The sequence below is a fragment of the Myripristis murdjan genome, chromosome 4 (assembly GCF_902150065.1).
Source record: "Myripristis murdjan chromosome 4, fMyrMur1.1, whole genome shotgun sequence".
NCBI classification, from domain to species: domain Eukaryota; kingdom Metazoa; phylum Chordata; class Actinopteri; order Holocentriformes; family Holocentridae; genus Myripristis; species Myripristis murdjan.
This window is the reverse complement of record NC_043983.1, coordinates 8,144,985-8,171,986: the sequence shown is the minus strand read 5'-3', so window position 1 is coordinate 8,171,986 and position 27,002 is coordinate 8,144,985. Positions and strand designations below refer to the sequence as shown.

General features: G+C 41.3%; 1 protein-coding gene across 3 annotated transcripts in view; it reads left to right on the top strand.

The window, feature by feature from the left end:
* LOC115357508 (arf-GAP with coiled-coil, ANK repeat and PH domain-containing protein 2) overlaps nucleotides 1-26,605 on the top strand; it is a 67,940-nt gene extending 41,335 nt beyond the window's left edge. The window contains exons 9-25 of one of the 3 annotated variants that reach the window (XM_030048989.1): nucleotides 1,151-1,225; nucleotides 2,850-2,861; nucleotides 10,064-10,176; nucleotides 11,050-11,101; nucleotides 11,715-11,815; nucleotides 12,224-12,329; nucleotides 12,631-12,839; nucleotides 13,319-13,388; nucleotides 13,605-13,699; nucleotides 14,492-14,694; nucleotides 15,857-15,958; nucleotides 16,991-17,083; nucleotides 17,420-17,652; nucleotides 18,316-18,425; nucleotides 18,943-19,053; nucleotides 19,733-19,794; nucleotides 24,345-26,605. In XM_030048989.1, the coding sequence (XP_029904849.1) occupies nucleotides 1,151-1,225; nucleotides 2,850-2,861; nucleotides 10,064-10,176; nucleotides 11,050-11,101; nucleotides 11,715-11,815; nucleotides 12,224-12,329; nucleotides 12,631-12,839; nucleotides 13,319-13,388; nucleotides 13,605-13,699; nucleotides 14,492-14,694; nucleotides 15,857-15,958; nucleotides 16,991-17,083; nucleotides 17,420-17,652; nucleotides 18,316-18,425; nucleotides 18,943-19,053; nucleotides 19,733-19,794; nucleotides 24,345-24,448 (1,851 nt within the window). In that variant the 3' untranslated portion in view covers nucleotides 24,449-26,605. The remainder of the gene's footprint in view (nucleotides 1-1,150; nucleotides 1,226-2,849; nucleotides 2,862-10,063; nucleotides 10,177-11,049; nucleotides 11,102-11,714; nucleotides 11,816-12,223; nucleotides 12,330-12,630; nucleotides 12,840-13,318; nucleotides 13,389-13,604; nucleotides 13,700-14,491; nucleotides 14,695-15,856; nucleotides 15,959-16,990; nucleotides 17,084-17,419; nucleotides 17,653-18,315; nucleotides 18,426-18,942; nucleotides 19,054-19,732; nucleotides 19,795-24,344) is intronic. The other 2 variants (XM_030048990.1, XM_030048991.1) reach the window with 2 other exon arrangements.
* The last annotated feature ends 397 nt before the right edge of the window (nucleotides 26,606-27,002 follow it).

Below are 27,002 nucleotides of genomic sequence, written 5' to 3'. Positions count from 1 at the left end.
ATAAAAAAATTAATAAATAACTCAGTGACTAACATTGAAAAAACTCTCTATCAAGTAAGCTTTGCTCATTTATGACAAAAAGTGTGTAAATACAAGCAAATTTTTCATTGAGGTAGGTGGAACAAAAATCAGAGGTTCAGTCAGAGTTTGACACTGTATTACAAATGATCTGCACCTAAGTAGGCCTCCTACAGCTTTGCATAGTGTTGGCTTCCATACCAATCTCTGAACTAAATCTATAAACCTGCTCACCCTGCTAACCGTTATTAACATGCATTCCTCTGCAATTTCCCCCTCCATCAGTGACCTTTAATCAGACAGTGATCCTTTTGTGTCGGAGGCAAAGTGCTTATTTAGATCATTTTGCAGCAACAAAACATCAACTAGAATTTCACAGCTTTAAGGCAAACCACCATGCATGCATCCTTATGCTCTGGCATCACCCAGTGACCTGTAGCACTTTATCCAGTCCATTTTTAATTTGCAGCATTCTTCTCTGTTCAAAGGACCCTTTGTGTTCTTCCCCACATGAAATGGTAGCTCACAGGGAAGAGGAGAATCAATCATCTCCCATCCAATTTCACACATGATGAAGCCTCTATAGCACAGTAGGTTTTACGCAGGCAAGAAGGCCTTGCCTTTTCCACATCCAGCCCGTGGAACAAATTTTTATCTGCTAAACTCTTTTACGCTTCCAAGATTGGAAAAGGAAAGAAAAACGCATCAGAACAATCGCTCACCCACACCTTTCCAAATAATACTGAAGGAGCTGTGCTGAAAGAGTGTAGTAGATGAAATTTCATGTCCTGTCATCATTGTATGTTGTAAAATTGCGTCAAAATGAATATGTAAAATGAAGCAAAGCAGGAGAGAATCTGTTGAATTGTGTGTGTGGGAGTCAATTGTGGGTTCCTTTTCTTTGAAGTCACTCAATTTTATCAAAAACGTCCCACTTTACAAGCCTCTTGTAAAGATTCGTGTGCTATTTTGAATGCAACACTCAAGAATGAATCATTGAAGAGATGAGTAGCAATGTGACTTGAACAGTTGACAGTTTGACTTGAAATCGACTCCATCTCGCGTGTGAATATTTGTGTGTGAGCAGGTGGTTTGTTGAGCTTGCCTCATCACTGGTTTCTGTCTCTTGCAGTTGGACCAGCTGGTGGTGGATGCAGCCAAAGAGAAGAGGGACATGGAGCAGAAACACTCCACCATCCAGCAAAAGGTATGCACACGCACACATGCACACACACTGGCAAGATTTCACATTTGCATATTCAATTACAAAGAAACAGAGCGCCTGGCCGCTTTTGCTGTGCATTTGTGAATTAAAAGGAGATCTCGATACACAATTGAAGAGCCAGTAGCCTCATACTGAACATTGATATGCACAGACTATAGGAATTCACACACACACACACACACACAGTTGTCTGCCTTTAGGTTCCTGTCTTACATAGAGACTTTATAGCTGTTTAATCTCCTTGCTGTTGGTCACAAAGCCTTTCTTATTGCTCTCAGGGCTTTTCCCATTACAAGTAAGACTACAGCACTCTGCTGGGATCTTACAGGACTCGCCCTCTTCCCCACAGTCTGGTACTCCCTAAACCAACCCAGTGCAGGTCCCATGTCGGTAAATGAGTAGAGCATACAAACAAATTCAGGGCTTAAGCCACCATTTGTATGGGGATATAGTACAGTAAACTTGGGATTAATGCATTCATCATATCAGAGATATCAGAGGTTTGTTATGTAAGGTCAGTTGAAATTGGATGGATAAATTGCTCAAAGTTAATGAAAAGGAATGTGAAATATACAATCATAAATCAGACCTCCAGGTATTTCCAGGTATTTTAGCCACAGTTCAAACTTGAGTAAAATTTCCCCCCAAGGAATGCTCATTTATAAAAGGCTTTTGATGTTGGTCATTTACATTTGTCACCTGAGCAAACAGGGCGGTAGTGTTCAACCCGTCAGTGTAAGGTGATCTCCATAGATGATCTCAGCCACACGCATGTGCATTATTGAAAGCTGACGGAAGCCCTCCGGTTTCACTTCCAAAACAAACTGGGCTGGGTTTCAGTGCACTCCCGTCTCTGCCTGGCACCCAGCTGGTGATCTTCAAACACCAAGGTGCTGGTTGGTAGCAGCTGAACCAGAGTCTCCCTTCAGATCCATGATGGATGACTTTGAAGCTGCATGAAGCTTACTGAACAAAAATAGAGTAGAACAGAAAGGAATAGAAGCAGAAGAGGATATAAGGTGTTGTTGCAATGTGTGGTTATCAGCTGGACTTGAAAAAACAAACACACACAGAATCATTTAATCCAGTCAACATCTATCTGATTTTTTTTTTTAATCCAGCTGTCAGAGTGACAGCTGTTGTCTGTCTGTCCATGTGATTCGTCTCTCTTCCGTGTGTTTGGGTCAGTCTTCAGTGGAGAGAAGTAGCTTGCTAACTTGCAGTATTCTAAGAGCTTTCATTGTTTTTCTTTCTTTCCTTCCCTCCCTCCCTCTCTCATCTCTCCTCCCTCTCAGCCCACCCTCATCTCCTCTCTCTGTCTCTCATCTTTCAACTCTCCCCTCCCTTTGCTCAGCTAGTGACGGTACCCGCGCCAACTTCCGTTTGTCCTTGAGCGTTCATCTTGTATCTCCCTTCCCTTGATTTATCTAGATGCTATTTTTATGTTGTCTCACTCCCACTGCTCTCTCTCTCTCTCTCTCTCTCTCTCTCTCTCTCTCTCTCTCTCTCTCTCGTCTGGCTGTGCACCAACACTCCTAACCAAACCTCTCTTCTTCTTCCTCTTCCTCTTCCTCCCTTCACTTCCTCTCCATTCCATTTATTCCAGGCTGCTTTGCAGGTAAGCTTTAATTCTTCCTTTTTTCCCCTCACTTTCCCTCCCGTGTCCCAGTCATGTGTGCATGTGGAGAAGACGGGCTCGCTGTCATTTAAGTGATTTGTTGCTCAGACAAGCAAGTCGGCTCATCAGGAGAATACACTGGCAAACGTGCATGGTGTGACGTGATTTAACGGGTTGAAGTTTTCATGTGTTGTGTGTCCCCTGTGTCTTGTGTCTGTGTTGAGATTTGTGCATGTTTTTGAACCCTCACTTCATTCAGGCTGTGTTGTCTTAGTCTTAGTGCACAAGGCTCTAAATAAAAGCATGCTGATAGTAGCTCCCTTTAGGAACAACACAGTAGTAGTGCAGTGGAAAAGCAATGTGTCGTATCTACATGGCGCATCCATGTGTTTAGATGTGAGGAGGAACACACAGCAAGAGATACTCCCTCTTTTTTCAATACTGACTATTAATGGGCTGAAAATGAATTTTAAAATGTCACAAAACAGTAAATAGTTTGAAATAACCTTTTAAATATTAGCAGTTACTCCCAGTCAGAGGGCAGCAAGTCAAAGCCGTAAATGAATAAAATCAACTTATATTTTTGATTTACAATTTTACGGATTAAAGCTGGCAGAAGCGTTTTGGGTTGGTTTTGCCTCTTGGCTCAAACTGGTTGTGACTGACGCAGCTACAGAGAATGTTGGCGTTGGGTTAAAGGTTTTATTCTGGGGTGGGAAGCGCTGAGATCAGGGAACCAGAATGTGGAAGTAAGACATCCACTTTATGTCCCGTTTCAGCTTTTGTGGTTTTCCAAAGTGTTCATTAAAATGAAATGATAATTGGAACTGATTTCAGAATGTCCAAGTGTATAGCCTGATATTGATGTTCTGAAGCTTTGCAAAATGCAGCTGGAGACTTTTCATTCACGGTGATGGATTGCATTTACAGACTGAATTAGAAGTCTCTAGAGTGTTTCTATGTCATTTGGAAATGAATGGGTCTGGGCAATGAGCCCAAGAGATTTGGCAAAACTGATTTAACAATATATGTATTTGTGGTTCATGCATGTAAAAACTATCACAATTAAAATGTAAAACTTCAGCAAAAACTAAAATAATGCTGTAATTGTCTTAAAAACAACAACAAAAACAATAGAAAAATACTTAATGAAATCTCTCCGATATGTAATGTACTTACAGGAGTCAACAACACAGTCTAAGTCTAGTATGCATTTATTTACTGTCAAAGCATGTAGTTGGCATTCTTATCAAGGATAACTTGCAATGCATGCGCCAACCGGGTTTTAGCATATTGCTCAAGGACACTTCAGCAGGATGCATGTCTGTTGATAGACACACTCTAGCTCTTGCAGGGATTGACTTTAAGTTTACGTTGAGGTTACAACAGGTTGCTTTTTTAATTACATCAACAAGATTGTTATTAAAGGGCGCATTAATCTGACTTTGTCAAGTGGCATCGGTCGCTATAGAAACTTGAAGTTGGTCCTACACCAGTCTCTGTGCTGGCCAAGGGATTGTTGTTTGCTCCTTCCCCACGGACATGCAATCCAATTCGTTTGGCCATGGGCACAAACTTTTCCCATCAGTGTTACACTGATGAAGCTGTCCCTCCTCATGAGAGCTGAAGGGATCCTGAGGTTTTGTTTAGTATGCCTCCTATCTGCTGGTGTGAATTATTCAGCAGTGGCAGTATCAGCAGAGGTCATGATGGTGTCACTGTGGTGCCTCAGGAGAGAGAAGAAAGCTGCTGGCGTCAAGTTTTCTGTCTCCCCTCATAACAAAACAGAAAGGACAAGTCATTGGCTTTGAAATGACTTTTAATGTAAGCTGCTTGTTTTCGGCAGGAATAAGCCACGTTCACAGATTCACAGATGCTTTTTTTTTAATCCCAGCTGTTCATAAGACTCAGATGTTGCTCAGCATTATATGAGAATTATTTAAGTATGGAAGATTCCTTTTTGTGGTTTTGCCATTTTATGGTAATTTTAGGAACACGCACACGAGGGAAGATAAGAGAGTGAGGGGGGAAGCTGAGTGCATGTCTCTTAAACTGAAGTCAGCATAAATATTTGATAGCCGAGGTCTGCTACATTGTCCACTTGATTATTCAAACCCCACAGCAACACACACATGCACGCACACGCACACACACACACACACACACACACACACACACACACACGCACGCACGCACGTGACCTTCGTGTAGAGCAACGGGCCTCATGAGGAGAAGGAGCCAGGTTTTAGCAGAGGCGGCGAAGGAAATATTGACAGGACTGCGTACACACACACACACACACACACACACACACACACACACACACACACACACACACACAGAAGAGGAGGAGGAGGGGTGTTTCGGAGATGAGCTGTGCCGGTTAGAGCGACAGAGACTGTCAGTGAGATGCTACGCAGGTGCAGTTTAAGGTAGCTAACGCTCAGTAGCCTACACACACACACACGCACACACACACAGGCACCCAGTCAGCAGAGCTGGTGGAGAGATGAAGATTTTTAGCCGGTTCCACTATGTTTGGTATCTGGTGAGTGCACTCTGGGCAGATGGAATGACGTTTGTGTTTGTGTGTGTGTGTGTGACTATATATAGAGTGTCACAGTCTCATGCCCTGTTTGTGTACTTGATTATGAGTAAGCCATTTTGTATTTCAGTGCTGTTCCACAGCGTCAGTGTAAGGAAGCCCATGTTCCTTTTCTCTTTCTCTGTTGTTCTCTCACTATGTGACGTTTTAGGAGGTGACAGAGGTTGACACTTTACCAGACTGCCGCAGCTTTTGTGCTTGGAGGTCGTCCTCCGTACGTAGACACACTGCATCGATTTCTATCTGGCTTCCGTTTTGTAACCCTAAACTCCTCTTCTTCCTCTCAACCTGTCCACACCTGCCTACACACAGAGGCTCCATTGCAGTGTTTGTACATTAATTGGCGTTAATGTGTCGTCATTGTGAAGCATGGTTTTTGATGCCTTGCTGTCAGTGCCAGAGTACGCTGTGAGTTTCGGGTGCTGGTGTGATGTCAGCATGTGTTTTGCTGCTCCACAATCGATTAATAGCAATCTTTGATCGGTTGGATGATGATTCAATATATTCGTGTCGTTGAGTGAAAATCTTGTATCTCCAAAAGGTCAGCTTCTCAGAACTGTACACTGTTGAGTTTATCTATAGGGTTTCAAAACAGTTTCAAAAGTGCCGGGGCTCAGATGTTTCTCAACCCACAGAGGAGCATCTGGTCCTTCAATTACTATCAAAATGAAATTTGCCAAAACTGGAGTTACGAGGTTTTCACCTGACAGTGACAATATTGAACTGTGCGTTTTGCCTTCCTTGGTGTCAGTCTCAGTTTTGAGCTTGTTTAAAGATGTATGAATGTGTGTGTTTATGTGTGAGAGAGACTGAGCACACGCATGTTTTAAAATAGTCAGTTGCATGTTTTCCATGCCCTGAGCTGAAATAGGACAGCTTCCTCATTCTGTCAGCCATCACACCACCGCTGAGGTTTTGAATTATGCAGGGAGTTTGTATAACTTCTCTTCTGCATCTCTGAGGCTGAAAAGTTTGTGGTAAAAGAGGGAAAAGAGACGAGAATTATGTGGCCCTTACTGGTGATGTGAATTTATTGCTGCATCTCTGCAAACAGGGAGAAAGGTTTGACTAGTAGTGTTAAGTGCTTTGACTGGTACTTTCCATTGTCTTTCCATTCAAGCCTACCAGACACAGTCTGTACCCCTTGTGCGCCCAGAATAACTTCAGTTGTCCCAGTGTGTGTCATGCTGGAAAATTATTGGGCCGTGTTAAACCAGGCTACATCGGGTTGAGGTGTTTAGCTCATTAAGCTTTTGCTCAGGTTACATGAAAAGATCCAGGTGGTAAGAGGGGACGTGCACACACAAGTCTACACAACAGCATTCACTAGATATACGTACAGAATGAGGGAAGTGACTTAAAGCAAGCAGTGGTCAAACTCTTATCAAATACACACACAAATAGCTGCAGCTACCTGTAGCTTGTTGCAAGCAAAGCTCTTGTGGTTTCATTTGATCTGTTGCCTTAGTATGTGTAGTATGTTTGAACGGTTGTAGAGGATGAAGATCAGCATGCATATTTGAGGGCAGTATACTTTGTCACAGTTTTTTTTTTTTTTTTTTACATTTGTTTATTTGCCCCAGAGAGGAAAATGTGATTTGCAGAAAGGCTTACAAAAAAAAAAAAAAAAACACTTCATGAAGAACCAGTTGAAATGATTGAAGGAGTGTCAGCAGCTCTGTAGGATGCAAAATGTACCAATTACAATCAGACTATCTCAGCAATATCTCAATTACAGTTTTCTCCACAAGTGAATACAAAGCTGTCTAAAATACTCATGCCTACTTTATCTTCTCCTTTTATACATTTTTTGCATGATTACTGTCTAGGATGTAAACAGGAAATCATGCTCATTGTCACTGCCCTCTGAACTGGAATTAGCTGGAATGACTGAGGTCATTTCCTCTCCAAAAAGAATTATCCATGCTGACATATTCCATGTGCAGAGCATACCACACTATACAAATGCATATGTATAAATTTTGAGGAAATAATGTGTAAAGTGCAAACACTATGTGTTGTATATTCTGATATTTATCTGATGTTTATATGCTTATCTGAGCGCAATCTTTAAAATGAACCTCAGAGGCTCTGTTTGGATTGTCTGCACAGTTAATAAATGGTGAAAAGTCCCTTAATCTAACAGTAACGACTGACAGAGATGTTTAGTCGTAGTTTAGCTTATCTTAGTTTAATCTAGCTAGGGTTAGGGTTGACATATAGTTGACATATTTATAAATAAATATGATTCATTCAAAAAAATGTGTCCAGGAAGATGACGAGTAGCCGTCTAACAAAGCTGTTTCATATAGTGCTGTAGATTTTAGTTTGTTTTAAAAAATGTTAGGCTTGGGCTTTTGTGGATGTGGATGTTTCCAGAAGGGTTGATCCCTCAGCTCATTACGGTTATTAGCCCAGATGTCAATCTCTGATTGGTAGCTGAGATGGCTTGTCATTAAGGTGGGTGTAAAGTGACTCCACAAGGGCACACACACACACACATACACACACACACACACACACACACACACACACACACTACACACGTGCACCACAGTGTCTGGTGTCACTCAAACTGGAAACAGGGGGTGGTTAGAAAAGTGTGGCAGCAACTGAGTACACAGAGGCAACGCTAGTAACACACAGCAGTGGGACAGTCCCATGGCAGCACAACAGCTTGGGTTACACCAGCAGGCATCATGATACTGTGATCAGCCTTTCTGGTGGAGAGAGGGACAAAAAGAGAGTGAGGGAGAAAGTGAGATGGAGTGAGAGCAGTGAAAGACAGAAGGAGATGACAGTGGAAATGAGGGTGAGGACAGATTGAGAGAGAAGAGCACTGTTAAAGTGAGTGGGTTGTCACTTGATTTTAATTGAAGTGCACAAAAAAATACTGATTAATATATAAACATGTAAGTTTAGCAATTTCAATGTTCAGTATCAACTTTCTTTCTCAGATGATGACGAATAACACCAGCACAAAACTTAGCATCAGCATCATGACATCTGATTCAGTTCACAACTAGTCTGATTTATCTGCACAGGCATAAAACAGAGTTCAAGCAACTTCTGAACAGTTTAAAACAAATTCCCATAATGTATTTTTTAAGTCACAGCAAGCAAGCAGTGTTGTCACAAAAATAGGTTTTAGCAACAAATATGGTAGATGTCAGTAACAAAGTATTTTGCCCACCGGCTGTCATGATTGGTGTATTTTAAATTAGCTTATCAATTTGACCATCAGAATCGAAAAGAACCTCCAAGCAGTAGTTGGTTACCGGTCGCCTGTTTTCTTACTCTCACAAAAACTTTCTTCTCCCATTTGATACTTGCTCTTAAATTGTGTATTAGTCAGACCAGTGACTGTAAAGCAGAGCTTTGTCTCTCACATTCAGCCTCATGGCCATTTGTGTTCTGTCTCATCACACTGTGACCACTCTTTGGTCATGAAATACCATTAAAAGTATTTCCAGAGCCTGGAGATATGGAGCACTTTACTGAATCATAGCATTATGTGGCTCTCTATCTGCAACCATCTACTCTTTGTGCACAGAGAATAAAAATGTATTCACCGAATGTACAAAATATTAGGACAAACAAACAGCTAAATCCTGGAGCAGCTTATGATCAGTTTCACCTGTCAAATCAATCTCAGACTTGGAGGGGAGATGTAGATGAAATGGCGAAGACAGATAAAAGCCTTGGTAAGACAAATTGCACGAAGGGATGGTCACAGTGGTGAGAGACGGGGCAGAGAGAGGGGCTGACATGCAGCAAAGGGTCTTGGCAGGATTGGCACCCATGCTGCTGCGGCTTAACCTTGGTGTGATATTCAAGGATACAAGGATGCAAGGAAGTTTATTGGTCATTATACAACAGGTTGAATAATGAAATTAAAGTGTGGTTCCCTCTTGATTGATTAATTGATTGTATAGAAAATAAAATTATTAAACATGGAGGAGTGCAGATGGTGCATTTAGTAGTCTCACAGCCTGAGGGAAGAAGCTGCTCTGTAGTCTGGTGGTACGGCAGCGGATACTTCTGTATCTTTTGCCTGACGGCAGCAGGGTGAACAGGCTGTGGCTGGGGTGGGTGTTGGTATGGTACACACTCTACAAGAAAGGTGTTTCTAATATCTTCAGTCGGCTTACTCAGCAGCAGGATAAATTTAGTGGAATAGAGTATCGCTTTGCCTGTATAAGTTATGACTGCTATGTTTCTTGGTGTGAACATGATTCAGGTCAGTCTGAGCAACAACCATGCAGTGCTGCATTTTACAAGGTCACTTGACCTAGCACAGACTGATAGCCCTCATTTGTTACTTTGAGAAAAGTGCAGAGTCATTCCTCGCCCCAGAAAATATTACCAGTGCCCAAGGAAAAACAGCAGCAAATCAAGATTTTAAATGCTTATCATGTGGAAAAAAAAATCTCATTTTACCACTGTCATTATTCTCTCTTTTGGCTTTTATTTTCCTTTTCTCTCTCTTCTTTCTTACTCTATCTTCCTTTCTCTCTCTCTGACTCTGTCTCTCTGTTTTCCCACTTTCTTTGTCTCTTTGACTCTTTCCCTCTTTCCTTCCCTCTGTCTCGCTCAGGATTTCTCGAATGACGACACCAAGCTGGAGTACAATGTGGATGCAGACAACGGCATCGCTATGGAGGGCTACCTTTTTAAGAGGGCCAGCAACGCCTTCAAGACATGGAATAGGTATGTCAGGCACAACCTAATTAGCATCTCATAAATTAAATTAAATTAATTATAGTATTTAATTAAAATTCAGATTAAACAAGAAACATAATAAAAAATCATCACGATAGGCTGGCCTATCGTGATGCCTGCGATATGCCTGCGTTTCACAAGTGAAACGCAGGCATATCTTCAAAACAGAGAATAGAAATATGACAGGCAGTATTAATTAATACTGTGGTCATTACTTGAAAAATACTAGGAGGGCTTTCATCAGGGTATAACTATAGAATTGATCCCTTATTTCTTGTAGTAGAGGTAACACACAAGTGGACCAAATTACATTTAACTGAAAACATGTCTTGGGTCCATTTGCAGTAAATTTCTCCTCTTTCTTCAAAATATGACCCTATTTCGTTGAAAATGTATCTTCAGACCCCAGCGAATCTCCAGAATGGACCCATAGCAGGGATTGTCATTTTGCTTACAAATTTTCTTCCAGTGTCAGCAAAACTATACAAGTGTGGTATTTATACATTTGACTGTGAATTAATGACTGAATTTGGTAGTCCAGTGTGACAACCAAAACAAAAAAACCCTCCGTGAATATATAAAATACGATCAAGAGACATACTTATTCCATAGGGTACATAGGTATCTGTTGGGGCACTTTTGCTGGGGATGTATTGATTCATTGCTGCTGTGAAGATGATAAGTGGCTCTGCAGTATGAATCTTAACTTTAGTGTGTAAATGTCCACACTATATGAAGAGGTTTGATCCAAGGTGAGAACTCCATCATTTGGACAAATTATGCCTTGCCATCGTGAGTTTTTAGTTTGGTTTGGTTTGGTTTTGTTCAGTTCGGTTTGTAACGCATGTGATCCCCTTTCAGGCGTTGGTTCTCCATTCAAAACAATCAGCTAGTTTACCAGAAGAAATTCAAGGTGAGTCAGAAGATTGCTTATACATTAATGTCAGTGTCAATCAAATAAGTGTGTTTGACTTCCAGCACAAATATCCCTCCAAGTATTTTTAATAGATTAGAGGAGTCATAACCAATCCAAAACAGGCACTTAGTGTAAAATAAACCATGGATTATGTCCTGTGGACCTGGACCATTTGTCTGAATGTGTCAGTGTGTGCACATCTATCTATCTGTCCATCTGTCTATCAAGAGAGAGAGAGAGATACAGATATAGATATATAGATTGATACAGACAGATAAATAGATATGTGTGTATGTGTGTATATAGCAGAGGGCCTGGGCCTGGCCAATCCGGGCTGCTGCGAAAAGGACTTTGCTTTAGTGGATCCCATTTTGGAACTCCCATTTTGTCTGTACTATTGTGATACTGCTACATGTTTGGCTCTATACCAGCTCTAGCTGACAGTGATGGCAACAAAGAAAAGGCTAATCTATTCAAGAAAAATGTGTATTCTTCATCTCACTTAAGCTCAACGTCTGCTGATTGAAATGTTCATAATTTTACCTTTTGCAACGTTTCAAAGTTTGTTTGTGTGTATGTTTGACTCATGCTGCTGTGCTGCCCCCCTCAGGATAATCCCACAGTGGTGGTAGAGGACCTGAGGCTATGTACAGTCAAACACTGTGAGGACATAGAGCGCCGCTTCTGCTTCGAGGTGGTGTCACCCACCAAGTGAGTACACACACACACACACACACACACACAGACACACACACAGAATCAGGTTTAATCTTAAGACACACTTCATTTCGGCCATTACTAAAGGTCTTCTTCAAACATAACCCAACAAGTCAAGAAAATATCTTGTGCATACAAACACCATTGACTCTGGACATACACACAGTTATACATGTGTGTATACATACACACACACAATAGTTTATTTCATAATTCATTTTTGTATGTAATATACATGACGCTCACATCTCCTGTGGGCATTTCATGCATCTCATCTATCAACATAATTGCCACTGAAATATGCATAAGAGGGAGGAATTGCAGTACACCCACCTCATGCTACACACACAAACACACACACACAGCAGGCCGCAGTGGTGTGATGCCTGTGTGTCCCAGCAGGAGCTGTATGATGCAAGCTGACTCAGAGAAGCTGCGACAAGCCTGGATTAGAGCCGTCCAAAACAGCATTGCCACTGCCTTCCGTGAGAAGGGAGATGATGCCGAGGTAAAACCCAAACACAGTGAAATTGGATAGATGGTTTGAGGGTCAGAGAAATGATTGATAGATGGGTAGATATGCACATAGATCCATACAGAGACTTTGAAAGGTAGATACTCGTTTACTATATCCATTCTTTCCCCAGTGGAACTTGGTGTAAATGTCAATCCAGTCCAATCCAATCCAACTTTATTTATAAAGCACTTTAAAATAACCATAGTGCTGTACAGTAAGATGTCAGCAACAATGTAAAAATGAAGAGATAATAAAAAGATCTTAGCTGTGTTATCTCCGTCTCTCATGTTAGAAGCTGGACAGGAAGTCGTCCACATCAACAGGGAGCCTGGACTCGGGCGGGGAGCCCAAGGAGAGATCACTGAAAGGGGAGAGTGCCCTCCAGAGGGTCCTGGCCATCCCCGGCAACGCCTGCTGCTGTGACTGTGGTCAGCCGGACCCTCGCTGGGCCAGCATCAACCTGGGCATCACCCTCTGCATACAGTGCTCTGGCATTCACAGGTGAGCTGACATGCACACACGATGTGGAGTTTCTGGAAAGTAGAAGAGTGTAGTCCAGACAGGGAAAGTCTGGACTACACTCGGTCGCTGTACCGGAGTGTAGCCGAATGTATTTTACAGCTTGTTTTCAGTTGTTTTACTCTATGTCATACCTATAGCATAAGTAAAACTAACAACTACTAGTAAAACTACTCCCAGTGTTTTATTCTGTGCACAAAGCATTTTTCTTATCAGTCCTGCTGTACCAGTACATTTACACATGTGAAGTGAAAGCAAAAAAGCAAGCGACTGTGTCATTAGCATTGCTATCTACATGTGTAGAGTTGTATTATTGAAGCAGACAGCTGACTGACCCCTTTTCATATCCAGATGGCATTTAGCCATTTCCACTCACGATTAAAGAGTAATGCAGTTTGGTCATGTGTGTGGTTCTGTTGCATTTCCCTGCTGCTTTTTTGATGGATGCTGTTCATCTGCAGGAGTCTGGGAGTGCATTTCTCGAAGGTGCGGTCTCTGACTTTGGATACATGGGAGCCAGAACTACTCAAGGTATTAGGGTTAGGGTTATCCATCAATTGTACATGAACTACATTGATAGTTTAAATTTGTCTTAATTGCACATATTGCGCAAATCATGCGTGACAAATGCCATAAGATCCATAAAATAGTTGGTTATTGTAGGTGACTGAGTTGTAGAGTCAGTGCTACTGTTTGTCCGCTTGTTATGCAGTTCCATTAATTTGCTTTGCTACATGACTTTGACAGTTAATGTGTGAACTGGGTAATGGAGTGATCAACCAGATCTATGAGGCTCGGAGAGAGGAACTAGGAGCCAGAAAACCACAGCCAGGAGATCCAAGGTATGGAAATAGCAGCTTATGTTTTAGTATAAAAGATAAAGAACTCATTTCTCACTGATGCCCATGCATGATTTTTCTTTTAATAAGCCTGAAGAACATAAGAGCAATGAAACCTGCCATACTTTAAGTTCAATTAAAAATAATAAAAGCCCCAAGATTAAATCAGAAATAATCTCCCTCTAATTATTCATGCTATCTTTTTACTTTCTTAGTTTTTATTTCTTTACAAACTTAATAAATCCTATGCTGGGATATGATTGCTGACAATTTTTTGTAGGATTTTTAAAAAATATATTTTTTATTTTAATCTTTTATGGGAGGGCGGAGGATGGATGGACTGCAGACTATTAGTACTGGCCAAATATTAATTTTACTTTCAGTATTTGCCTTATTGGCAAATAGGCCTTTGTGTGACCTTTTTCCATCACTTAATACAGGAGTAAAATGAGTGTTTTTTCTGGAAAAATCTCTTAAAAACCTTACGATAGGCCTGTCTGTTTTACAGTAGAATTCATAAACAGAGAAACTAGCCTTTGGCCTCACTGTAATAGAATTAAAATAAATAAGATACAATTAATATATAATCATGAGACAAACAAAAGTAGGACAGCATACACATTTAAATACACATCCCCATTTAATATTTACTTTTTTTGCAAGAGAACTTTCAGGTGACAAGATTGGTTAGAGTAGAAAAAAACTTATCTCCTGCTATCAAAATTTACCAGTATTGGCAGGGGTTCATTTCACATGGTGTTCACTAACAAATCCTTTGCCTCCTCTTCCTGCCAGACATGAGATAGAGGGCTACATCAAAGCCAAGTACGTGGACCGCCGGTTCGTACGCCGACCATCTGACGAGGAGCTTCGCACAAAGGTGGTTTGCCTGAGCAAACAGGAGAAGAGGCTGAGCAGCAGCTCTGAGCATCTGCCCCCCAGACCTCCACCGCCCACCCCCAAGCTACGACCTGGCTCCAATGTCTCTGGACAGTCTGGTCAGTAAAAGGTCAAAGTTAAATTTCAAAGAAAGGAAGCTGCTTGTTTTGGGAACTTCCAATGATAAAGTCCTAACAATGCCCTCTAAAGTCCAATAGTTTTTATATGTTCTAAGAGAAAGCCAACAAGCTGTCAACTGAAGGGAGTGAATATGACCCATTTCCTCATGGGATTTAGAGGATCGAACTACTAGTTTGGTGCTTAGAATTTAAGGAGGGACATAATGAAAGCTGCAATATATCAGTACTAAAACTAATATCAAAATCCAGTTGACAGCACCTTGGCATTTCCAGTGTCTGTAGATTTTCGCCTCTGTGGTAGAGTTAGCATCTTCTCATATTACTCGACTGCCCCATCTTCCAAAACAATAAAATGGTAGTTGGCTGGAATTTTTCAGTTGTAGACCAAAGACAGAAATCATTTTAAATCCCCCTCCAGTGATTTCAAACATGCTTTGCAGGTAAATCATTGGTATAGATAGATAGATAGATAGGTAGATAGGTATACTTTATTGATCCCAGACTGGGAAATTCACAGAGTAACAGACAGTAACAGGGAGTAACAGACAGCTGGTACAACCAATCCTGATCCCAGTTAATCTGCAATGCATGTGAGACTCACTGTAAATGGTAGAAAAAATCATACATCACCCTGTGAGATGGACGTTTTCAGGAAAAGTTCATGAAATCACTGGAGAGATTTAAGAGATGACAGTGACAAAACAACACAACAGCAAGAGGATCATTCACGCTCATGGTTGATTCCCATCGGGGGCCACCCTTGCTAAAACTGTATGCATTCATGGCGTGCTGTGAGGTGCTTTGGATGAGAGTGTCCGTCCAGGGGCATATGTACTCTGTTAATAGCATATGTCTTAGGCCCTCTCTGCCTGCCATTGCTTCTCGTGCTGTCTGTGTTCCAGTGTAGCTGAGCTGGTAGTCTAACTTCCTGTGCTTCCACCCTGCTTTCCTCTCCTCTTCCGCAATCCTCTTCTTCCTCACACTTTGTCTTTATTTTTCTCCTTTGGCTGTTCTGTGCTTCTGGATTAACCCCTGCCTTCACCGCCTACCCCTAAACCTCGCCCCCACTCCACCCCTAATCCCAACACACACTTTATTCCCGTGGCCCTCCAACTTCCGACTTCCATCATCACATGCGTAGCTGCTGCTGGTGGCTTGGAGGCCCGCCGCGACTCTCTCTTCTGTGCTGACGAGCTCGACTCGCTCTTCTCCTACTTTGACACCTCTTCCAAGCTGAGGAGCAGTAAGTACTAAAGGCTCAATGTTTTGCTTCCCTCTTCAACCTCTCCGTCCATTGTACTCACTGCTTCAGCCTGTGGACTAACACACATTCAGCCACTCCTCTGTTCCTCCTTCTAATGGCCTTCTAAGGGACCATCCCATCATGTTAAGCTCTTTTCAGTGTGTACCATGTGTTCCACCCGGGGAGGGGCTGTCTCTCGCTCACGTGTTTGTGATCAATGTCTTGTACTTGGGGTTGTACCTCATGTCATATTTATGGTATTCAGGGACTTTTGAGTCATAGGCTGAGGTGGAGATCTGTTGTTCACTTTTCATGTTGGCAATTTTTTTTGTATACACTCAGAGTACAAAATATTAGGAGCACCTCTTTCCACTGATAAGACTAGAGGAACAACATTTTTGGTAGTCAGTGGATGCTTGAAAACCAAAATGTTTTTTAATTGATGCAGAAAACAAAACAAAAAAAAAAACAACAACTTCGTCATAGCAATTAATGAGGATATTTCACCACCATGTGGACTCATAACACCCAGATAACTGTACACCCAATAGCAAAGTTCAGTTTTGCTTTATACATCCAATTTAAGATTGTTGATTTCACCAGTTAAATTCTCTTCCATCCTCAAGTCAATATATACTGTATGGATGGATGGAGAGGAGGAGACAGCTGAAATTTTATGAGAAGTAAGACGTGGCTTTGAAAAATTAGGTTACAATTCTGAGTTCACAAGGTTGTCTTAGAGAAATTGACTTGTGACAGGAATGTTACTGATTGAAATTCCTGAACTGTGTGGATGAAAATCTGGAGAGGGAATGAGAGTTGGTAACACCCTGTCTCTATTAATGAAAAAGCACCAGACCTTGTCATCTGCTCCACATGAGCTGGTCAGTGGTGATATGTATGAATGTGCAATTGATAAAATGATTGTCAAAAGGCATTTGGAAGGTGTTCCTTGTATTTTATACACTCAGTGTGTAGTGTGTCAAGTGTGTTGCTGTACAAGGAGTGATTCTCAGATGGTTTGGTTTACAGTAAAAAGTGCAGACAGTGGCATCCAAAACAGTGCTGATGGGAGCAGGGAGATGCTGGCCACCACCCCCTCCACTAACAGCCTGGGAGATGCAGGTGAGACATGTTGATAAATTGTAAATCAGATGTATAGTACAGTTTAACATGTTTTTTCCCCACCAGGATTCTTACACACAGCTGGAAAGTTGAAAAATGAAAAATCAGAGACTAGTAAAGTTTTGAATTTGCACAAACAGTTTTTTCAAAGGATTGAAATACTATTGTTTTGTCCCAGTGTACATATGGTATGATATTATCTATTCAGTGACCGATTACTTTTCACATATTACTGCATATCTGTGGGTGTGAAAAATAGTCCTCAGATATAGGGATACTGTATGTTTCCACATCATCACGTCCTCATATAGTTAACTTTTTCTTTTCTTCTTTCAGAAGCTGCAGAGCCACCACCCATGCCCATGCCTGCTACGCTGCCCCCTCCTTCGCCATTTAAGGAGACCGTTTTCTACGAGCCCAAGGAGTACAGCCCAGGCCTGCAGCTTTACTGGGCATCATATGCCCGCAGCCTTCCCGACATGGCGGAGGCTCTGGCCCACGGAGCTGAGGTCAACTGGGTCAACACAGAGGATGACAAGAGGACACCACTTATCATGGCGGTACAGGGGGTAAGCATGACTAGAACACCCGCTCGGGTCGTTGCATTAATATCCTACAACAGAACAGACATAGGATTATTCTAAAGACAAAATTCGTTCTGATGGATCAGGTTAATTTCATTTGAACAACTGATTTCCCAAGCATTTATATGGGCTACGCAAACTTCAATCCACATGATAAAAAATTAATCCACGGACCACCAAAGTAACGTTTTACTGTTTAATTAAATCAACTTAAAATTACTCTGGCACGGTTGGAGAGGGTGTGCTCCAGTACAGTATGGGCGCCCAAGCATGAGCACATGCACGGTCACGCACGCAGCGCGCGAACGTGGATACGGCATAAATCATGCCGTCCTTCTGCTTCCGCAAAATTGACCGGGAGGCCACGCACTCCGTACGGTGCTGGCCGGCACCGAGCTGGCACCGCTCCCCCAAAATTTCACAATGTTTCCAGCCAGGGGAGCTCATGTCACTACTAGGGGAGCTGAGCTCCCCTTAGCTCCCCCTTATTTCGCACACTGCCTAAAATGATGTATAAAGGTGTGCACTGTATATTCTGTGTGTGAAAACTGGATGTACATATCAAAGTCTTTTCTGGATTGTGTTTGATGTGTGCTTCTATACCATCATCTGTGTAACAAATGTAATTTTTTTAACACTTAATCTCAGGGCTCCCTGGTTACCTGTGAGTTCTTGCTCCAAAATGCGGCCAACGTGAACCAGCAAGATGCCCAGGGCCGAGGACCGCTCCACCACGCCACCATCCTGGGACACACAGGGTTTGTCTTCCACATCTTACCACCATCACTTTAAAAAGCCTTTCCTGTGAGAGAATTAATAGACATTAGTCCCATGGTGGTGGTTTAGGAAATGCATCACATTCGGATGATTGGCATAGGGCATGAAATCAGTCTCGGGAACAACTACTAGGGCTGCTTCAAACGAGATTATGTAGCTTACAAGCTTGTTAGGGGTCAAATACTTTACCTTAACATGCAAACCGAGCCAACAGCTTTCTGTATTCTTAAGTTCTAGTTTTCTAGTACATTTTTCAGCTTGACAATCTGTTAAATTAATTTGGCATTTAACATATGCAGTTATCCAGAGTGACTTAAAGTGAATTTTATTGTTCTATTTTGCCAAGGTAAAGCTTATTAACAGAGGAACTAAGCTTGTTGCGGATACTGTTGTTTGAGGTTAATTATGTTTCGTTCCTTAACCTAATGTGAGAGGAAGCATTCAGCTGAGATTATACTTAACCTCCCAGAGATCAGCTAATCTTGGTGTTTATTTCAGGCAAGTGTGTTTATTCCTGAAGAGAGGAGCTAATCAAAATGCTGCAGACATTGAGGAGAAAACGCCCCTGTCCATGGCAGTGGAGGCAGCGAATGCAGATATTGTCACATTGTGAGTGCATTTTTTTTTTTTTTTTTTTAACCTTTAACATTATTCTAGAGGAGATTTGGTTAGCTTGGGTGACCACACCTCTTCCAGTCAACACCCTGCTTCACATTTACATTTGCACATATTCACACCACATTGTAAACTGATAAGGGTCTGTGCAATAGAATTAGCAGTACTGTATTATTACTTTTGAAGTAATGGATAATGTATAGCAAGCCAGTCATTACCACAAAATAAGTTGGACAGGATGTATTAAGTCCCTGATGCAAAGCAGTGATCACTCTCATTACCTTGAGTGGGCTTATTTTAAAATAATGACCAATTTGCTGTACATTATTGTGCTCATTACACGGCTGCTTGGCAAAGGCAGTAGCCATTTTCCATGAAATAGTGATCTAAAATTATTGTATAACAAGCTAATGTGACTTAGAAGCTTCCAACAAACCTTCAGCAGGGCTGTGGGCAGGAACCGAAGAGTAGGCCTGACATCTTTTTGCCACTAGGTGTCAGTAGATAATTTATTGCCATGTAATGAAAGTGTAAAACAATCAGTGATACACCTACCTTATGTCTAAAAGCTGAAGTCTCTGAGTGGACCGTGTAGTTATTAATGAATGACATGTATAATCTTCACAGTACCTGTGCTAATCAGCATCCCCGCTGCTCCTTTCTCCTCCCCCAGGCTGCGGCTGGCCAAGATGAATGAGGAGATGCGGGAGGCAGAGGGGCCCTACAGCCAGTCAGGTCAATATCCCACCAACAGCCCCACCGAGATGCAATACAGGAAATGCATGCAGGAGTTTATTAGCCTGCAGCTGGATGAAACCTAGTAGCTGTCTGTGGTCTTCAGAACCCAGGGGCAACAGAAAACCAAGCTTACCAGAAGAGATGTAAAACCCAGGTTTTCAGGGTTGGGGCCAGTTTACTGAAAACTGCAAATACACAGGAAAATCCATTCTCAGTGATTTCATAACAGATAGGACATAATTGTAAAAGACATCCATTTGTAGGATTTTGTACAAATCTCTGCTATCTGCAGCAATTTAATATCAAGTGAACTGACCCCAAGTCTGCCAGATTTGCTCCTGTGTTCTGCTGTACTTTGTGTGCAATAGCCATTTTAACCACCCAGCTCCAGCCAGGCGCTGGAGCCGCTGCACCTTGTGTGTGGTTTAGAGTCAGGTGCTAGACTGTGTTCATGTTACTGGGTTATAGCCATCAACCCTGGAGACAACTTAGACTTTTGACTCCAAAATGAGACATCCACCTTTAGACAGAAGTGACTGTTACCCCTGTTAAATTACTACGAGCACAAAGTCAATAGAAGCAGTGGTAGCTTCATTGGATAGTAGTTACATCCTCCTGTAAGTCCTTGAATGGGAAAATTATAGCACTTTTGGTGACTTTATATGTTAGAGGCATTGAAATGCAAACACCAGCCAATGGGGAAAAGTGTTTGGGGAGGATAAAAACCTCTTTAGTTGTGTAGTACTGCTGGAGACCAGTTGTCTGTTAGTCACAATGTGTTTTTTGGAAAGCTACCCGGCCACTGCCTTCAATGTCCAGTGATGCTCAAACCTCAAAGTGAAGACACTCTTCTCTATCTGGCAATAATTGTGACTTTTGAATGATAATGTTGACCATCAGACCAGTTTGGAGTGGTGTAATTGTCTTGATAAGGCACTGGCTTTCATTTTAAATTGGTGACTTGAGGGAATAATTTATGCACATTCCTTTTTAATGGTTATGCAATTACCTTTTCCATTTTACCATGCTTGTATGGTTCCCATTTTGAGTCTTAACCATTTTCAAGGTCATGTTTACTTGTTTGAACATTTTGTTGTTAGAGTGGTGCATCAACCTCAACTCCATTTTTGGTATGCATCTTACTGTTGTGAAGCTGACATGCCTGCTGTGGAAAAAAAAATCTATTTTAGAACTGTTGCTTTTATAAAGATAATCATAAGAACCATATAGGCATACATACAGTGTTGTAAATTGTGTATACATTCATTTCTATATGTAGTCAGTATTTGACAGAATAAGCAGAGTTGAGTTTGACTCTGGAAATATGTAATGTATTCTCCTCTGTGTTGTCAAAACACAGCTTGCACAAGGGCGGATGCTATGATGGTCTCTGTGCTTGCATCCTTGCTTTTCTTGAGTTCTTTATGTGGTATTTTCTGCCTGTTATGACAGTGTTGTGTCTTGGTTGTCAGTCAGTCTGGTAAGTGGGCTTGCTAATCGCCTGTTGTCACGGGAAATCCAGAATTGTAAGCTGAAAGGCCTTTCAGAAACGTCTGATTGATTGTTCCAAATGCTAGGGGACTCTTAGGGGACAATTCCAGTTATATTCAACCCGGCTCTTATTAGTATAGGACTTGTCTATATAGGACTATGTTGAATATTTCATCTTTAGCTTCACTGTATTGTTTTACTTAACTTGAGAGCGTTGTTGTCCAGTGCACAGTGAGATCCCCAACACAAACCCAAAAGGCAGTTTTGATGTGTACTGGACATCCCTCCACTCAGTCTGAATGTATGTAAAACTCTACAGTGAAGCACAGAATAATGAACACAAGAAATCATCATAATGGAAAAAAAAAAAACTTAGAAAATAAGTCCCAGGTTGAAAATAACAGGAATTATCCTGTTAAGTGTTTTATTCAAGACTAAGCAGACCATTTCAAGATGGTACGTAGTAAAGAAAGAAGTGCAATAGCATAGAAAAATATCCACATATAACCATGTACAGCTTTTAATCACCTGCTAGTCGTAGCCTATATTTATCTTAATCATGTGGGAGCTTTACAAAAAAAAATTGTCAAGAATTTTGGTAGAGATGAGTATGAAGCTCACTTAAGTATTGTTGATAATGAATGACTAATCAAGTAGTTCATGAAACAGTTTTCATCCCATGCCTGCTCCATAAAGCCCAGCCTGATCCTCATAGGTGTCATGTTACAGGGCACAAAAGCACTTTGATTAAATGGTCATTTCCATTCATTGAAGTCCATTGAGTGTCGCCCCCTAGTGCTGACAGAACAGTATGTGCCACTGGGCGATCGCGCAATCTCACTATCAACTGTGGCTGTTTGAATGACTGGTTTATCAGAGGATGCATTAAATAGTTTGAGATTTTCGATGATTGTTGTGATTGTGATAAGGGAAACAAGCTAATTTCCCAAAGGTTGTTGCCGATCTTTTATAGAGTGTTTTACTCACAGGGTAGTAAAAGAGCAACTAAACCCCAAACCTGAATCTGTGTGAAGCCTGACCTCTAATCGTGAAAAGTAGGGTGTCTTGTCTTTGGTGGCGGGTGATGTTAGCACCCACAGAGTGCAACAGGTAGTTACCTCACCTGTCACCAAAGACCAGCACCATACTTTCACCACTAGAGGTCAGCGTTCATTGAGATTTGGGTTTGGGGCTTAGTTACTCTTTAAGGGGCCCATGTATTTATGTGTGCTGACCACAAGAGGGAGGAACATGCTCAGAAATGTTCTCAGTTGTTTTCGATGAATGGAGTGAATCATGTTGAGCATTAAATACTGGGTCACTGTCATTAGTGTGTTGAAATAATGCAGTAGTGTGAAAGGAAAGAAAATGGAATCTGTGGACTTCCTCTATAGTCTTTTCTCTCTTTTTGAAAATTAGTGAGTAATGCTTTGGAGCAAATGACAAGAAAGCTAATGTGTTTTTGTTTATGTGTGCAGTGGCTGCTTTAATGAAACGGCAGCCATTTTTGACAGTTGCAGCCTTAAGGTCAACAGCAGACACACCAGTATTGGTTTAGTGAGGAGGCGGCTGAATTAGGCTTGTGAAAAGAAAAGGGCAGAGTAGAGTTTAAAGCGTGCACTGAGGTTCAGCGAAAGCTCATCACCACGTTTTACTTTGAGGGAGAATCAGCCTTGTTTTCAGCATCATCTCGCAGTCTTCCTTTGTAGCCCAAGAGCCTCTTCATCAGAGCTTCAATCAGTTGATGAATGATGAGACTGATGAGGGATGTTAAGGGGTAATGAACGTGGGGGAGAGCTAACCCCATCTACCCTCCCTGTGAAATTACACCTCCTTTGATTCAAGTGGTTTTACCTGATTAAGTACATGAATGAAGTGCAGAGCAGTGGTTCTAAGCCTTTGATGGTTGATGGTTGGTTTTTGTGAACAGACACAAGATGATTCGGGAAATAAAAAGAGGAAAAGAATGTGTTTTTAAATTGTAACCTAATCATGTTTTTGATGATTTTAATAAATGCTTTTTTCCCCTTAATAATGGATATTCACAGCCTATAGGCTTTTTCATATAATTGAGTAAATTATAGTTTGAAAATGGAACATGAAAATCATCATCTTGTGTCAGAGTTCACCATTCTGCACGTTTATCCTTGCAACAAGGAGGGTGAAAAAAGACTTTCCTGTGGGTTTGGAAGTCATGAGCTAGAAAGGCTGAGAACCACTGGTGAACATGGAGGCTCACTTTTATAACACTTTGTTTCTTATTGCTCTCATTCACTCGTCTTTCTCTGTAACCTCGCTCTCTTGGTTCTGTATTTTTCTTTTTTCTTTTCTCACTCTCCTCCCCAGAGTTTGTGCCTTTCTTCTGTTCTTGTTTCTTTGGGGTGCTGAGGCCAACACAACTGTATTTTTGTACATAAAACCCTGCACTTTAAACACAATACAGTTGTTAACAAAAACTAATCTTTGTGGGCTTGTCTTATTTCCGACTCACTATCCAATCCTATTGAAAGGCTCTCCGCCCGTTCTCTCAAACATTTGCTTCTTCTGTTCTTTCCCATCTTCCTTCTACGTTATTCTGTTTCATATTTTGAGCCACGCCGACGCTCTGACAGGTATGACTGACTTTCTCTTTTCCATTCTTCTAATGACACTGTCACTGTGCATGAACTCCTCATTCAAGAAAACAGTGCTGATGATTTATCCTCCTGTAGAGCTGCACCATTATAGCCAAAATGATTGCCATTTGTATTTCTCTACTTGGACAGCAGAAGCATCACTTTACAGCATCTTGACTTTTCTTAACTACAAGTGCAATTGCAGACACCAGCTCTGCAAATAGCTCTATTTTGTGTAAATTTTAAAAGTAAAATGTTTAGTTTCTTATCAACAAAAATCATATGCATTAATGCTACTATACTCTCCACTTCTGTGTCAAAACAAAATGAAAAACATTTCTCTTGGTGTCATTACAATGCGATTAATTGTGCAGCCCTATCATGTGATTTTGACTCACTTTCATTGTGATTCTGATGTCTAGTTTCCTTTTTGTCCTGCAGGAGATGAAACCTACCAGGACATTTTCCAGGACTTCACCCAGATGGCCTCCAACGATCCAGACAAGCTGAACCGCTACCAGCACTACGACCCGCAGCGACCCTGACACCAGAGAGACTCCCACCTGGAGAGACGTCTGCGCCCACCCAGAAAGACGTCCACGTCCACGTCCACGTCCACGTCCACGTCCACCCCAGTAGAACCCAGAAACATCTGGATTATGGTCAGGTAGCAGCGCTGTTGGTGCAGCAGGACCGGCTTCATCAGATCCAACATGGTCAAAGCCGCCCTTCCTCACATTGTAATGAGTTTTATTTGCAGCTGCAGTTTTATCTCCTGTTGAATGGGACGAGCATTTTAATTAAGTGAAGGGGAACGTAACTGTTGTCCCCAATTTTTAATTTTTTAACAATACTCAATAGGACGTATTACAGTAAGTGAATGGTACAGTGTTGTAACCTTTGAAAGGATTTGCTTCATCTGCACAAAGTCATATGAAATTTTTTTTGAATCATAATTAAAAGTGATAGTTTAGATTCCCACCCATGCAGTGGTAGTTGCTGGTCCATGGGAGTGTAACACATCCACTGAGTTTGGTCCGTTAACTCCTTCCCTGTCACGATAACAACAGCTTCACCACAGAAAATAGTGGCGCCATTTTGGAAGCTAGAGGACTGAAAGGATCGCTCAAAAATGAAACCAAAACAAAAGCGTGTTGTTTTGCATCCTCAAAAGCATTTTTTCAGCTTCATGTCGCTGCTCAAAATTGTCGTTTTCCAATCTATATCTGCTTCATTCATTTTGGAGCAGTACACGCCGGGTGAAGCTCTCATTCTCAAGACAGGGACGGAGTTCATGGTCCAGACTCAGTGGGTGTGTTACAGTCAGACAGCAGCAAACACTGCTTTATGGGTAAGAATCCAAGCTACAACTTGAACTCACTCTGAATGTAGATGTGTTATCAAGGCTCTTAATGTTGGTGCCCTAGTTTAAGTATGCTTTTAGCCCATCTTCCTGACAGGTGAAACTGACATACAATTTCTTTATTAAACAAAACCAGCTGTGCTGCATTCAGAGTTGTAAAGAGAGGTTAGTGCATGATAGACTCTTGAAAATGTTCCATTTCTGTGTTCAAACCAGTGCTCTTGTGAATAGGATTCCCTTTAAAGGCATAGGCAAACAGGATGTGTTTTTGTATCAGATACAAAGGTTTGCCTCAGCAGGCATATACGGCAATATGCATTTAGTTATTTGCACAGATCCCTTTGTCTTAAATCACCACTGATGTTTACCAGCTTTGATGGTAAGACTTTGACGTGTGAAACGATGTACAGTCCTGATGGAAGTGCACATGTTATTGCTGAGTCTGTTGTGTTAAAAAACTCATAGTTATTGTCTTGGATTTGAAATGCTACATAGTTATTTTTGAGAATGTTCCACTGAATGATGTTTTCCTTGCTGTCACTAGATTAGTGTGTGTGTGCGTGTGTGCCTGTGTGTGCGTGTGTGTGTGTGTGTGTGTGTGAGATTGGGGCAGTTGAGATTTCAGTGTGTGTTTCTTGAGAGGATTGTTAACTTTTAGATTCAGTCTCAAAGACTGAAGCATGTTGGACCTCTAGCATGTTGACCTCATGGCTACCAGAAATACATAGCTGTGTTTTACAGTCTGCTAAAATTTTGGGAATGTATGGAAAATTAATCATTTTCAGGCTTTGGTTTTTGAAAATTCTGTAAAAGAACCAAACTGTTGCAGCTGTAAACTCAATGTCATTTCATGTGTTGTGAAGAATGATCTTCAGCTTTAGAGCAGTAAGTCCTGTTTCCCAGCCTCTGTCAGCAGACAACTCATCTTTAAGTCAAGATTTAAGTCTGGAAATTTGTCATGGAACATATGTATTCTAGAAACTGTGGTCTTGTTTTTGTACTCCATTTTTAAAAGTGTAAAAGCCTCACTTCTGTTTGGCGTTCACAGTATATTACAAGAAGTGAATGAAGTGCAATGTAAAGTGCTGCGCAGAGGAAACCATTCACCAGTGTAACATGGGATACAATTCTTGTACATTTTGTACAGATGCTTTTGAATACACCAGAAAACTGAAGTATGAAGTAGTGGTACTTGAATCATTAAATAAGCTTTTGTAAATGCTGTTCCTTTTATCCTTTGGTAATTTTAGCCCATTTTATATGCCCCTCTGTATACCAGCAAACATGTATATTACACCTGTAATATCTGAGGACTTTAATACATATGCTGCAAATTCTAGACTGTATTTTTTTTTTATTGCTTTGACTTCACCTCACTTGGAGCTGCTCACGTCATAAATGGACTGTTCTTGTCAGCACTGAGTTGATCTGAGATGGCACATTTTAAACCTGGCTTCAACCATGGAGCAAGACACACTTCTTCCTCTGTGTCACTAGACCTAAAAAAAGGTTTGAACTCATCTGTTTAGCTCTTAATGTATTTCTGTTTCCAGCACTTCCCGCACATGATATCTGACTTTTCCACTCTTTACTATTCGTCTGTTTGATTTTCAGTTTATCCTACCACTTGACTCACTGTAAGTCAACTAAATGCCTTAAATGTGAATTAAGATGGCAACTGATTTAAAAAAAATCACTTTCAAACATCTTATTTCAGTGGCAATATTGTGTCATAA